This window comes from Thunnus maccoyii, chromosome 17 (assembly GCF_910596095.1).
Source record: "Thunnus maccoyii chromosome 17, fThuMac1.1, whole genome shotgun sequence".
Classification (NCBI taxonomy): Eukaryota; Metazoa; Chordata; class Actinopteri; order Scombriformes; family Scombridae; genus Thunnus; species Thunnus maccoyii.
The window spans coordinates 9537668-9553398 of record NC_056549.1 but is presented as its reverse complement, the minus strand read 5'-3'; the positions used below and the strand labels follow the sequence as shown (position 1 = coordinate 9553398).

The window sequence follows — 15731 nt, the reverse complement described above, 5'->3', positions numbered from 1 at the left end:
CTAAAACACAAACAGGTCTGAAAAATCCCATTACTGCTGCATGCATGACTCCACATGCGCTATTTCATTTTCGCTTCTTGTGATATGAACGTCCTGTCCCTGTCATTCCATGCCCAATGTATTATGTATTATAACTGTGCAAATGCCTCAAATATAACAAGCTTGCAGTGCTATGTGTCTGTAAAATATACAAATTAGATTTTCAATTATGATTCCTGTATTGTGGAAGTTTTGTGTATTTTCATTTCATAATTAATGCATGAGCAGTGTGTTTTGACAATGATATGTACGCTTATCCTAATGAAATTCACCATGACATGCAGTGCGTGTGTATTGCTCATACTTAATCATAATATGCCAAAGCCTGTATACGTATTTATTAATCACTTTACCGCATGAGTCCACTGTTTTGTCCAGAGAATATTAAGTGTGCCTGTGCAACACGTTCCAGCTTATTTTTCCAACTATTTTTCACACTTGCATGTGTTCTCTTCTTTATGATTAGGCTGCTATAGCTGCATAGTGTCTGTTGTTTTCAGCATTAGCAGTCTCTTTCAGTGGTTCTTTTTGTTGTATATCAAAGGGAAAAGCCTCCCTACTGTAGATAACAGTGTATATAGCTGCAGTCATTTCAAATGAACAGAGAGGTGGGGTTGTTGGGAACTGATAAGTTACTGTGTTCAATGTAAAAGCATGTTGCATCACAAGGTTTTACTATTGAAATTACTCCATTCACAGTCTTTTAATCAAGCAGCAATGCAATATGTAAAGTTTTACCAGACGTTATTTAGCTATTGTAGTCTTCCATCACTGCACATAGGCTGCAGTTAAAGTGTAGTACTTTATAAAGGTGGTGAATGTCACAATTTAGGCCTTTTTATGACAGCTTTATCTGTTTGTTACATCATGTTTTTCCATCCTGAACATATTAACGCTCTCTTCCCTCCCTCCTGCGCCAGGCCGACAGCTGACAATCTTCAACACCCAGGCCACTATCTCCATCGGTGGAAACGACCGGAAGCGGCCCTACCAGGGCCAGCTCTCCGGCCTTTACTACAATGGCCTCAAAGTCCTCAACATGGCCGCCGAAGGCCACGCCAACATCAAGGTGAACGGCAGCGTGAGGCTGGTGGGCGACGTGCCGGCCAGCAGAGGCGCAGCACGCACCACCACCTCCGTGCCGCCAGAGATGTCCACCACCTTTATCGAGACCACGACCACCCTGTCTACCACGACCACTCGCAAGCAGCGCTCACCACCTACCATTCAGGTAAGTCGGTGGATGTTGGGAGGCAAGGAGAAATAAAGAGGGAATGAGTTTGATGCTGAAGTAAATTATGTTCACTCTTTGCGTTTAATGCACAAAAACACAGGCAAATGGACAAAACACAAGCAAATGAAGGCCGGTTTGTAGAAAAATGAGTCAACAAGATATTTTAAATGAAAAGTTGGGAAGCATTTCTGGAAAAGGGCTTATTCACTTTCTAGTGGGGAGTAATGGTTCCACTCTCATGTTTGTACAGGTAAATATGTAGCTGGAACCAACAGCCAATTAGCTTAGTTTAGCATAAAGACTGGAAACCAGGGGAAACAGCTAGCATGACTCTGTCACCTGCCAGCACCTCTAAAGTTCACTAATTTACACATTGTTTGTGTAATCAATACAAAAACATTTTGCCATTTTACACGGGGTTATGTGTCTGTATATCGACTGTCCAAGTTGTGTCAAACACAGCCTGAGTCTGTGGGCTAAATGTTTTCTTTTCTCGATAATCAGGTTTAAAAGTACGACAAAGTGAATTGTCAAAAAAGCAAAAGTCCTCTTGTCCGTCCTCCAGTACTCTTTTTTTTTTTTTGGTGACTTTTCCGTGTCTCTGCTCGGGTGGATTGTAGCCGAGCTACCTTTTTCCCTGCTTGATCCGTCAAGGTCAGGATACTGTATTTCTCATTCTATCGAGGATTGAAGTGCTGCTGTTCATTGAGGTGTGCAAAGGCGGCATTGCCACTGCTCTCTTTTTCTACATTTCTCTCTTTTTCTCTGTCTCTCTCTGTTCGTCTCTATCTGTCACTCACCCGATCCGGCCTAACAGAGGCCTTTCTCCAATACGTCCTGAGTCCAAGCCAATGAATGTCACCGCCGTGCCAAGAAAGTAATCACGCCGAGCAGTCCTTTGACATCCAGAGGACAAATTGAACCATTCGTTGTTCATATTAAAGCAATAACTCTCCCTCAGGGGTGAGACAGAGTTGGAGGAGAGGTTGGCTGGTAGACGACAGACAGGGACCACTGTTATCAACCTCTACCCCTCAGCAACAGATTGTCTGGCGTGCAGTGATGATGGCCCTTCATGTCACCGCTGACACTTGTATGTCTCTATCACTGCAAGTGTAGGGAGGCCAGAGTCAGAGCTGTTAGAAAGCCTCTAAATACCCTGTGATTTGGACAGAGTTGACACGGAGAGACCCAGTGTAAAGCCCTCATATGTGGAGTTTGAACTTCCAGGCCAAAAAGCAAAGCATCCATTGTGACTTGTGTGGCATCAGTAATCTGCAATGATGATGACTTAGTTGAGATACATTACATCACCCTCTCCGGCACCATCAACAAGGTCACATCAGATAAGAAAAAAAGTAGCATAACTGGGAAAATGGCATTTTTTGTCACAGGCTATTAATATCAATGGAAGTCAATAAAGTTCTTCGTGCTATGAAGGAGCTTTTATACGAAGCACTCTCCTTTTCAAGGTGAAATGATGAAGCAATACCTCTTTTGTCAATAACATGGATGCGGCTGTTAGCCAGATGATGCACTTTGGTAACTTAACAATAAAAATGTAATTTTTTTGCCCTCACTAGCTTTTCACTTTACTTTTGTATTCCTTCTGAGAGCACGCCTTGTTCATTCTTCTTCCACAAGCTCCCATGGCTGTGTCAGCTTTGATTCACGCCACTGTGTCACAGAATTTCATTTGCCAAGGCCTTTAATTTTATAGTTCCCTAGTTGGCTGTCAAATACCGTGGTGTGAGAGGTAAGGAGAGGACCTGTACCAGTTTGGCAGATTTCTCCACCCCTCAGGGTAGTATAGGGGAGTTGAGGGAGTTGAGCTATCATTAGTGATGTACTGCAGTGCTGAAAGTGAGCTATAGGCATCTGACACGGTGCTGGACTTCAGGGTGTGTGCAGTAGTGTTAGTGGGGTGTGTGTGCACATGTCGACTAAAACGTGTGTGTTTCAATATCTTCTCGCACGTCTATTTTTGGTCCACTTCACCAACACTAGCCGTTTCTTTTTCTTTGTTGAGAAGTGGCGAATCCCTCAACATCTAAGGATCAACAGAATGAGAGACAGGGGTGGGAAGTGGAGAGAACCAATCTCACGCTTAATTAATGATAGCTCGGCGGGGATGTACAGACAGGTTTCGTTTTCTTTCGCTCTCTCGCTCTCTGTCACTGTGTTACTTTGACACTTTGTGGGTCAGGTGGTCCGTCGGAAGACTTAAGACTGATGTGTACAAGAAAAAGATTGTTACGGTAGAGAGACTCACTCAGTGAATCAAGGTGATGATGTTTTAAATATTCTTTTTAAAAATGATTAAATTAGATTAGAATTGTATTCACTCTTTAGGCCTACATGTTTACTTGTCTTTTATCCGCATCCATTCTCATTTTCCCATTTCCCATTTTCACCATGTATATTTTGAGATGTTCTCACTGCAAGAAAACAGACCAGAAAAACAAACTGTAGACACTGTCTTCTTGTAACACAAAACACAACAACTTTTGGATGTGTGAGAACATAAAATCTAGGTCAAAATCAGTTTAAACTGATAAACTTAACAACATCGTACAGCTTTTGACAAACACAGGTAAGCCAGTCGGGTGGGTGATGACAACATGGAATTGGGAAGCACAATTGGAGTACTATTAGACTATTATAATACAAGAAATACACACAAATAAATAAAAACTGTAGGATTTTATCCAACACAACAATTCCAGTCCAACACTAATTTTAAAATCTTAAAGAACAGCTTCACAATTTTTTAAAGTCTGTCTTAAAGCAACAGTCAGGTGCCCAAATGAACATTGAAACAGGTTTTTCTTGCCATGATCATTCCTCCTTTTCATACTGGCCATAAGATTATGCACTTCCAATGTAAGTGATGGGGGCCAAAATCCACAAGCCTCCATCTGTGCAAAAATGTATTTAAAAGTTAAGCTAATATGAAGCTTCAGCCATCCAAATTAATCAAATCAACACAAAGAGGGAATTTGATGCTAAAAAGACTTTAAATGTGGCAGATATCCACTTGATATGACTAACTCAGACTGCTGAAGCCTCATATAATCTTCACATAAACATTGATATATATTTTTGCACAAAATGACCATTCCATTATCATAAATATTAATTAGTTCTGTATTGACTTGGCAAGACAAGTAAACCAGGTCTAGAAAAGGAATAATGCAATGGTCAATGTACATAAACAAGAATAATGGATTAAATATTGTCCTGTTATAAACCTGTTTACTTTAAGCTCATACTGTACGGACCCCTGCCTGCTTCTATCAATACACTTGTTTGACACTGGCTCTGTTGGTTGTCTGAGCTCTAGTGCTCATAAGTGATTTGTGTTGAAACTGAAATGGCTTGACAATTATTTTGGGAGTCACGCAACACATAATGAAACATCCACTGGTAGCTTGAAGCAGGAAAAGCCAATTCCAGGATGGGAGTTGTGAAATGATCTTTAATTAAGCGTAAAACTGAATTCACTGCAATTCTTTCACAGTTTAAGCTACTGTGATGTGTGTCTGTGATCATTTCAAACAGTCTCTTAAACCTAGAGGCCACAGTGACACTGACAATAGAAGTTATGCCCACAGACATTTTGTTTGATTTTAATTGTCAAGCACAATTTAAAGTGTTTCCAACTTTTCCAAAGTATTCCGCACCTCAGTGAGCCAAAGTGGAAGGCGCTGTCAATATTTACACTAATTTAAAGAAAAATGGGATTGCATTGTGTATTGTTACAATGTCAAGATACTGTAGAAATAACACCTGGAGTCTACTTTGGGGTTTTGCTACCAGGCCTAGAGGCCTACCCCTCTAACCACACTGCTGGATACGTTTCAGTAGGAATACTGATGTTGTATTGCAGAAGTTCCTTATGGCAAATTCATTCACAAAACCCCCATTTTGATCTTCAGTCCTGCTGGTTTTCACTCATGAGCGAACAAAGGTGATTGTTCGCTCATGCTCGTGCTCCCCACAACAATGCAGAACTTCATTTAGAGAACTGGAAAAATACACTGGTCCTCACTAAATCCCATTAAACTGAAGCAGGTTTACCTTGTTAAGTGTAAGCTTTTTGTTTCTGCAGAACTCTGGTTGAACCAAAGAATGGATTTTATGCTCGCTGGTTTGTTGTGGATAGTCATTTTGGGAATACTCATTTATGCAAGGCCCTCTATCACGGGAGATCAACGTCTCTCGTTCTCAATTAACTTGCGCTGCTGGCCTGAGATGTTTGGGAACAATTAGGAAGGGGGGCTGCAATCTAGAGTACCGTGGGGGAAAACAGCTGAGGGAGAGACACTGAAAGTGATTTGCATGCTTGCCGTGTTAAAGAAATTGCTCACGTCCATCATCTTCAACTGGCCTAGTGCGCAGGAGACAGGAAAATGAGAGGTAAATTGTTTGTAGTTTAATTGGGCTTTTTTTCTGCTGAGAAGCTGGAAATAATGCCATGTCGATGCGCTCAGATGCACATTCCCCGATGACGATAACATTACGTCAAATCGCCATGGATTCTTCTCTGACACTGGGTGATTTCTGTATTTTCAGATTATTTTCAAGGTGTTCTGATAGATAGTAATCAGTGGGGAGTTACAGGAAAGTTTAGAGAGACAGGGCAAGCAAAGGTCACACTGTTGCAAGATAAGGTTTTGCACACTAAGCTACCATGATGCCCTTCCAACCCCCTCCCCCCAACACCATTTTTCCCCCACTGTTTTCTTCAACTCACGTCTTTTACACTGTATATAAAGTACATCAGGGATGTTGCTTAACACCTGGGGATATATGATAATCACTGATTTATTTTCACTTCAAGAGGTAGTGAGAAAGGCGCTGTGCAGCATGCTGCATGTCTCCACGTGGCACTCCGCTAGATGATGTTTGATGAGTGTGTTCATCTGCTTTTGTGTGGGTGTGCGCACAGGTGTGTTGTACAGTAGGTGGATGCGCTTCATCTCCCTACCTGCTGTCAGTCGTCTTTTCTTTTCAGTTAGTCTCTGTGATCACCTTCGCTCACAACCGTCGCACAGACACTGCCAGAAACTGTGTAAAGGTCAAACTAATAGGCAGGTATTCTTTGGAATGCTTTTTTCTTAATTTCTTCCCGTCCTTTATTCTTTCTTTGTCAGTTTCCCTCTCTTTACCTCTCTTCCTGGCTGCTCTGATAGGAAACCCAGCTGTGTGCTCCCAGTGAATTGTGGGAGATGAATGCTGGAGGTCCGCTAGTTGCTCGGTAGGTCCAATTAGGAGACAGCAGACTGATGGGGACCCTGCTGGTGTGTGTGTGCCTCATTAAAGGGATAGACACACACACACACACACCCGCACACAGTTTGTACAAGGATCTCTTAATCTCTGTCTTGCAAATCTGCATACACGCACAACCAAATTAAGCTGCTGTTCACACACGTACATGCACGCTAACTCAAAAATAAGTCAGCCCTGTTGCAGCCACATCCTCTCTCATTGTCAGAATATCAGAGGACTTTGAATATGTGATACTGACTAGCTCCCCCCCTACCATCAAACATGACAAACTCATTCCAGCTCTGACATGGATTGTCTGTCTTCTCTGTTGCCGGAGTGTGTATGCAACATTCGGTTGTGATTCTCTTTATGAATTTTTCATGTCACTTGGTGCGCAAGAGAATATGTACATAGAGCTATTTCCATTAGACTTCTCTGTCTGAATGTGACTGTAGATGTTTGTAATTTCATGTCCGTGTGTCATGTGTTTCCTTGTCTGTGTGCATGCATGTGCATGTGTGTGTGTGTGTTCAGGACAGTTTGTCTCTCAGTGTGTGAGAACCAGCAGCTAGCTCCAGGGGTTTTTGAACCACAGGGGTTTTTGTAATGGATGTCCCCCATGCCTCACAACACGGCTTATATAGCTCCTCCGGGAATGCTTGTGTATGTGTAAACCTGCTGTCTTGTCAGCCGCCACTGTCACGGCGGGGCACTCACACACCAAGGGGCAAGCAAACAACACACATCAGTTACACACACACACACACACACACAGTTTGTTTCTGAGCTGACTGGCAGGACATCAGCACATGCTCTGGGTGGTACACAGGCTCCCCTCACGCTGTGCTGCCTCCAGGGATGGCTGAGTGGTTATAACATGATACACATGTCCTAAACTAAAAACTCAAACTTACAAGTAAAGCGACAAAAGTGGCCTCGCCAGCCTGAAAACACAGATACCGCTGATGAATGCCAGTTTCAGCTCTGCAAACGAATAAAAGCAATTAACTCAAAGATCACTTTAGTCAAGAAAATTTAAATGCCTTCTAATTATACTGCATATCTCCTCGAACAATTGCGGATTAAAAAAAAACACCCCAAATGTTATTCAAGGCATTACATCTCAAATCCAGATTCCTCTTCCTTTGGTACAGATGTCATCTACCCCCAAGCACATGTCAGTAGACTTACATGGATTATCAAAGTGGAACAGTCAGTATTAAATCCTGTGCCAAGCCATTTTAAAAAAGTTGCGAGGTTGCTGTGAGATCCCACACTCTTGGTGGTGTTTAATTAACTTTTTTCCACCACAACGGTTCTGGGAACAAAACTATTATAACAGTTAATCTTCAATTGCCAGCATTTTTTTTTCTTTAACTCCTAGTAAGTTACTTTAGATCAGACTCAGGAAGTTTTCCTGCTCAAAAACTGTATCAGTTTTTTGCTTCTACATCACCTTCTTTTGACACATAATGCTAATTTTGTTTTGTTTTTTTACCTCTTAAAATGAAAATTCCAACATTTTGGGAAATTTCCTTATTAAGGTTGCATGTGAAGATCAATAATTATTTCATCTCTCAACACAGAGATGTTCTCTGTGTTGAGAGATGCCTGTCATGTGATTCACCTAGCTTAGCACAAAGGCTAGAAGCAAAGTGAAGTAGCTAGCCTTGCTCCATATCCATATAACTCTATAGCTGTCATATTTACATGTTATATATGTGCATTTAATGTGTAGAAATTGAACGTTTGACGTCACCAACATTTGGACCCATGCTCATAGCATGTCAGAAGTCTTATCCTCTGCTCTCTTCAAGCTAATGCTTTGATGTGATGGTAACTAGCTTACAGGTGAACAAGATACATTCTTTCTTAGCAGATGTTAGCTACTTCATACTGCTTCCTGTCTCTGTGCTAAGCAAGGCTAAACATGTCACAGATATATGTGCATTAAACGCAACACAGATATCAAATTTACATTCACTGTTTCATCTAAGTATCTTTAAAACAGCGAATTTCCCTGAAATGTCTATGTAGTAATGTTCCACCCATCAAATGAAGCTGTGTGATAATAAATGCTAACTTCAGGTGTGTGCGTGTGTGAGAGAGGCTGGAGTTACAGCAGTGTGCACAGAGCTGGTGACTTATTTACAGGGGGAGTAATTAATCTCTGTACACTGCTGTAGTGTGAATATATATTGCAGCCAGCCTATGATATGCACTTTGAGCGTGTGAATTAATATTTGTATGCGGTAGAGAAAGAGAGGGGAGACTACATCTGTGTGAGGATATTCACAGATCTATATATGCATTACTGGATCTGTGTGCACAGAATGCACCATGTGTCTACTTGAGTCAATAGGATTTAATTAAATATGTATCACACAGACACGGCCTTTGATGTTCCACAGTAATAATGTGTTCTGTTTCATTGCTCAGCCGAGCTGTTAGCAAGGCCCAGTAATGGTTCTCCTGTGTGTCCACAGAGAATTAGTGCAAACTACAATGAAACCTGTTGCTCTTAATAGCAATGAGTGAGGGATAATTGCAAGAATCTGTGTGTGTGTGTCTGTGTGCGTGCGTGGGTAGTCATCCCGACGTGTGTGTGTGTAAGCATGTGGATGTACTGTGGGAGGGCTCAGATGTACAGTATATTTTAAATAATTTCTCTATTGGTTAGTGATTACGTTTCAACTTTCATCTTCTAAAAAGAGACTAAATCGAATGCTTAATTTGGTTTGTGCTCATTAGGAACTGAACCCTAATGGGACCCCCAGCTAATTTGGGAGACGTAAAGCTGCCAGCGTCAGCCATTACATAACGCCTACATTGATTTGGTATTGCAGCCTTGAAGTCATAATAGCCTTTGACTGTGAGAAATACTGTGATATTGAAATGGATTGAAAAGGGAGATCAAAATGTATTCCACAAGGAGAAAGTGCAAGGTCCAAATTCAGCTATTTGTTACAGACTTCACACATTGTAAATAGAAAGCCAATAGCCCTCCGAATTGAACATATCGTCTTACTTATGGATTGTATTGTTGCAATTAGTGAGGTCAAGTCAGGTCTATTTATAAAATCCTTTGTCACAAAAGTGCGTCTCAAGCAGCAGAACAAGCACAAGCCTACCTAGACTGAGGAATCAGCAGCCTAATGTGAGTAATGCACAATTATAACAGTATACCATGTAAGGTGTTGAACTCTGTGGTGTTCTGGAGGCAAGTAGCCATACCTAACAAACTGATCCAGGATTAAATTATTCCATAAATCAACTAATGTGATCAGATTAATTCAAGCCTTTTTTTGAAATATACATATTTGTGATGAGACCTTCAAGAGGACATCAAGCACCGAACACATCAATTCACAATGAAGACAGAGATGTTAGAGGAGATCTGTGATGTTCACAGACACATAGCAGCAAATATTAAACATACAGTTTGATTTGAAGCATAAAATAATAAAGCGAGAATGTACAAAACTACCGCTGTGAATAAAGCCAGAGGACTTTTCAGCAAAATGTTTTGGCCGCATCTGACACGAGTTCAGATAACTCCATATTGCTGTTAGCTCATCTGTTAGCTTAGTTAAAGAGTTTTCTTGTGGTCAAATCATCTTGGGTTGAACCCCAGTGTGGGTAATGTCAGTTTCAAAATAAATATACATGTGGAAGATGTAACATTGCATAAGAAACTGAAGTATAATATTCAAGGGATCTTGTATTCAAGTGATGTAGTTAAGGCAAGTAATGCATTTTTAGCCAAGCTAGCAGTGTGGCTCTATGCATGGTAATGTCAGTCTGTTGGTCTAGACTGAAATATCTCAACAATTATTGGATGGATTGACATAAAATGTGGTACAGATATTCATGATCCCCTCAGGATGAACTGTAATAACTCACTTTTCATCTAGAGCCGTCATAAGGTTAACATTTCAATTTGTTACACTTTGGTTCATTATCAAATACTGCAAAACTAATAACATTCCCATCAGCATATACTGAGATGTTAAACTAAGAACCATGAACATGGTAAACATTGTATCAACTAAACATCAGCACGTTCAGCGTTGTCATTGTGAATATATTAGCATACATGCATTTAGTTCAAAGCACTGCTGACTTAAATTCATATCACAGCAGTAATGACAGACTGTTGTGTTTCAATCTGGCACGTTTATTGTAACAATCGTTTAATCTGAGGCAAAACTAAGCCTGAATATTAGCCTGTTGGAGACCAGGCTAACCTGCTATATAAATAAAAAAATAAGCCTGATTTACTCAAGTAATCCTGGTTTAACTGGTAATCTTGTTTTTTGAGACATCCCCTCTGATCTTCAAGCAGAAATACCTGTTACCTTAATTTTCTTCAGAGGACCAGTCTCTGCCGATGTCTTGTGATCCTTAATAAAATATGATACAATACGACTTTATTGTCAGTTTATACTGAAATTCATTTTCAGTCTCCCCCCTACTCCCACTCCCCCGCGCTCTCATCTTCTTGTAGCCTCTTCTGCGGTCACAGCTTTAAGCGCAGCTCACCACCACATCCCTAATAATTCCTCACTTCTTCTTTGAAGGGAGAGCTACAAACGCTAAAAGAAACCATAACTCAGACCTGTAATTGGTACTCCAGGTACACCTGAGGATGGCATGGGCTTGCACAGAGAGAAGAAATGTCCTTCCAACTCTTGTCGACTCACCTCACATGTTCCTTTCTACCCATCTCCCACCATGTGACCACCCCTACAGCCCCTCAGTCTTTCAGCTGTCTGTGAGTCTGTGTATACATACTACATGTATGTGTGTGAGTCTGTTTGTCACAGGGCTTCCCTGATGACCTTGGTCACTGCGGCAGGGGGGTGATTAAGGATCAGGGCCAAAGACCATTTCCTTTTCCATGGGAAGATGAATGACCCTGTTTGAAAGTGGCTGCCTATGGCCTCAGGGCAATTAGAGTTTGCTGTGAGCCAGCAACCCTCACTCCTCTGTGTACCAAGGCAGGTCCTTGAGAAAAAGAGAAATACTAGGCACATAACCCATTCTGCTGAAACCAACACAACATAGTGATGGTGAACAAATTAAATGCATTTTCCTTTCTTTTTTTCCCCCTTTCCAGCTGTTTTTTCCTCCTCCTGTCCTCCCCCACCCTCTTTCCATTTCTCCATAAAACTGAAAAAATGTGCTGACTACAGGAGGCCACTAAGAAAGGCCCACCGAGGGTGCTCATTCAAAATATCAATATTTGATCTAGGAATTCATTTAGCATGTGGCTTTGGCCCCACAAGTTGATCCTGGAGCTCATTTCATTGTAATTTATCCACTATATTGAAGGAGAAGGTTAACAGTGTGACTTCCAGTCTTGAGTTTGCTTGCATCTCTGAACAATACTGTTACTAATGAAGATTAAACATCATGATCAAATGTTTTATTAGAATCACCGCTGTGTGTGCTGCCATTTCCATCCCCCATCCCTTCACCAGCCCCCCACCCCCCCGTTTTTTTTCCTGATAAAGCATCTTATCTGTCACAGAACGGGGAGCATGAGCAAAAAGAGTTGTGGCAGCCTATTGATAGGGATATGGCCTACTGCCATTGATTCCCCTTGTAATACAAGCCTCTCCCTTGTCGGCCTGTCAAAGCCCAGATCGGACATGATAACACGCACATCAGACAGACGTCAATAGAAAGGCAAAGCTTCCGCCATGGAGATGACTATCTTATTTTGGTACGAGGGTTGGTGGAGTGGAGGAACGGGGACTAGCGAGATAGCGAGAAAGAGGAGATGGGAACGGGAGAGTCCGTCTGACCTCTGATTTCTGTCACTTTCTGCGCCATTTCTCATCCTGAAAAATAGTCTACTGTATGTACTCCCATCTAACGTGTGTGAAAAATATATATATATGTCCAAGGTGACCAAGGAGCACCTCAGGAAATAAGAAGTTGCTTTGAAATCCATGTCTTTGATTTGCCCTTGCCTCTACGTCGTCACTTTGATCTCTTAACATGCAACCACATTGGATATCCGTGGCAACTGACTGCCAGGATGAGGCGCTTGAGGAAAATTGATTTGTTTGGGGTTTATTCCCATCAGTACAAAAAAAAAAATCAGCTTTAGCCATTGGGCACTCTGACATTATAAATAAAGAAAATTGGGTTTGATAGTGGTGTTGTAATGCGGGTCTATAATGTTGTGTCTCTTCCCTCATTCTCAAAAGGCTTTGTTTCTCAGTGTTTCCTTCACCCTCTGGCCAGAAAAATATGTGAAGGTCATTTATTATGATAAGACGGAGGGGGGGGGGGGGGGGGGGGGCAACCTCCCTGATGATATGACTCAATGTACTGTACTTAAGCATGTGTGCTTGGATTCCCTTCGCCTCCAAGATGCAGCACTGTTCATGCTCATATTTCATGTCATGTTTGTAACCCCGGGGCCATGGCTGTGTTTTAGCCTTTATACTGCTTTTACTGACCCAGGGGAAAACTATAGACAGTGGTCGAGTACATTATGTCTTTCTTTGCCGCTGCCAAGCACAAGCCTTTGCTTTGATGTGACCGATCAAATCACCGTCATGCTCAGCAGAATATTCGACTGTAGTCACAGCCGCAGATGCAGCAGCTGCTCCTGTTACCATCCATGTATTTGAGGAGTTTTATTCCCAACGTTCACCGTTTTAATTAGCGTGACCCTCAGATGGTGGCTGTCAGCACACCGTTAAATCATGGTATATTTTGAGATAGTTGTTAAACTCTAGAAAAATAAGTTTAATATATGATATTGTTTCTAAAATTGGCTTGTGCACAATATCTCATTTAACTTAAAAAAAGACACGGTGTGCTGTAAATGGCAAGTAGTGAGAGTTTAGTACGCAGATCTCCAGAGTTCAGTCATGTTTATTATTAGGCACAGGTGTGAAGACGGAGTGTGAATGCACTTTTGCACCTGTAAGTACAAAGTATCTTGCTAGTTAAGCACTGAAAAGCATTGTTTTGCAATGAAATACAAACATCAAAAAGCAAATTCATCATATCTCTTTTCAGTTTCTATTCTTTCTGTTTGAACTAGCCGGACTGTGCTCTGCTAGAAAAAACTTCAAAAGTGTGGAAAGTGTGGCTCGGCTACATTGAATGGTGGATTTTATTTGGCCGAGGAAGAAATCTGTCAGACACCGGTTGCATTTATCTGCTTGATGTAGCAGAGCGTAGCAGCCTGCAGTGCAACTGCTGCTGCTGCTGCTACTAATATGACTAGAAGGGAGCAGGGATAGATGTTTAAAGTTTTTTTTTTCTTTTTTTTTTTCTCTGGCACTAATAGCTTATGAAGACAGATTTCCTACTCACCTGGTAAAAATGTTATGAATATGCCGAGAATTGAAGAATAGGTTCACATTTCAGAAGTCTATCTTAAAACAACTCCCACACGCACAGTTTGTGGTAGCTGTAAATGTTCCCCCAAAAAGATCCTTTCTTAATGTGATTCTGATGTAATAGATGGGGGACAAAATTGTAAAAAGGCAAAAATACAGTACAGTCTGAAGTTCAGCTGAAGGCTTCAGCTGTCGGTTAGTCAAATAAAATGGATATCTTCCAGACACAAAGAGGTAACTTCATACTAAAAAGACTAAAAAATACCCATTTTATTTCTCTAACTCAGACAGATGAGGCCTTAAATGAGCTATGGGTGAACTATGCATTTATTTTTGCACTTTAGGAACCAACAGCAACCAACAAAACTGTTTCAATGTACTATACATATAGACATGATAATGTTATGTTAGGACAGACTTGGTTAAATGTGAACATATACTTTAAACAGGAAACTGAGAACACACATGAATTCAGGTCTCATATTATTTGGTTTTCATTCTACACTACTCTGTCGCATTGTCATAAAATAATAATAAAAGTGTTTATGAAATCAAATGTATAAATCTCTTCTAGACAGACAGTGGGGGTTTTTTTCTGCGGTGAAAAGGTTTTTAATAAAAAAGGAGTTGGTGTCCCAGGCTTCAAGTTTATTGTTAATCAATCACACAGCCTCTGTTCAGTCTGAGGTCAGGCCTGACTGGTGATCTAGCATGCACTCCATTCAGTTGCTGAGGTAGTTGCAGCTTTGCTTGTTAATGTTCCCTGGACTGCTGCTGGCTGATTCACAGTAGTCAGTCCAGAATCCTTGATTAAACTTGGAGAAGCTTTGTCGAAACAGAGACGGGCCAGCATCTTCGCACAGCATCTACCTTTTGTTTGTGTCGGTGCCATCAGTTGTGAAACTAAAAGCTGTGTATTTTGAGACTCATCTCCTAAGGAGGCTGTCTATCTTTATCGATCACCGGTGTGATCCTTTTAGTTGATGTGCTGAAGTGGTCAGAGGTAAATGCTGTTTTAATGAAGTCTGGCTATTGATTTGTCTGTGGTGTTTGTCGAGTTAGGAATTTGAGCATCACTTGAAGGCAGGGTAATCAGGATAATCAGGCATGATGCACATAGCCTGTGAGTTTTTATGTACTGAAATCATCGTGCCTGATACGCTTTCTTCACACACAGAAAGTAGAAGGCATATGCACGCATATTAAAGCTTCCCACACACACAACAAACCGGCCTGTAAATCCCACCACCCAGACTCTCTTAAAAATGACGAGAATGTTTGTTGAGAATAATTACGGCAAAAACGAAATCACTTTGCTGCCAAAATATATCCCACTCTATGTTATGGAGATTTAGACACAGAATTGGATTTCCCCAGCTGTGAAATCAGTTTTTGTAGTCCCGCTGGCCAACCGCATCATTATGCTATACCCTGCTGTAGGCTCCCATCACTGCACACACATGCAGTCTATGCCTTTTTCCGCTTCATGAGCTCCCTTTGCATTTACAGCATCTAGCCTCACGCCATATGTTATCGACGTCTCTGGTCGACTGAGAGAAGACTGTGAGCTTTGTGTGTCACTTCATTGGTTCTGCATTAGCCCAAATGCGGAAAAATGGCACCCTAAGCCCTCCACGAGAAGCACTTCAATCTGAACCATTGTGACGGGCAGAGATACATCATATGTTTATGAAAATGAATCAGGCGCACATCTAGTGGATCTACAAATGTCAAACATCACACTTCAAAAGCCCCTCTTCAATTTCTCAGAGTGGAATCAAAGTCGCCTAGATGAGAGGGTCTCATACTCGGAGTCT

At 41.4% G+C, this 15731-nt stretch overlaps 1 protein-coding gene across 6 annotated transcripts in view; it reads left to right on the top strand.

Annotated features, from left to right (window-relative positions):
- The window catches only part of LOC121882010 (neurexin-3b-like), a 392732-nt gene that overhangs the window by 360119 nt on the left and 16882 nt on the right, over positions 1-15731 (top strand). For all 6 annotated transcript variants that reach the window (XM_042389887.1, XM_042389889.1, XM_042389888.1 and 3 more), the window contains one exon: positions 960-1270. In XM_042389887.1, coding sequence (XP_042245821.1) covers positions 960-1270 — 311 coding nt within the window. The remainder of the gene's footprint in view (positions 1-959; positions 1271-15731) is intronic.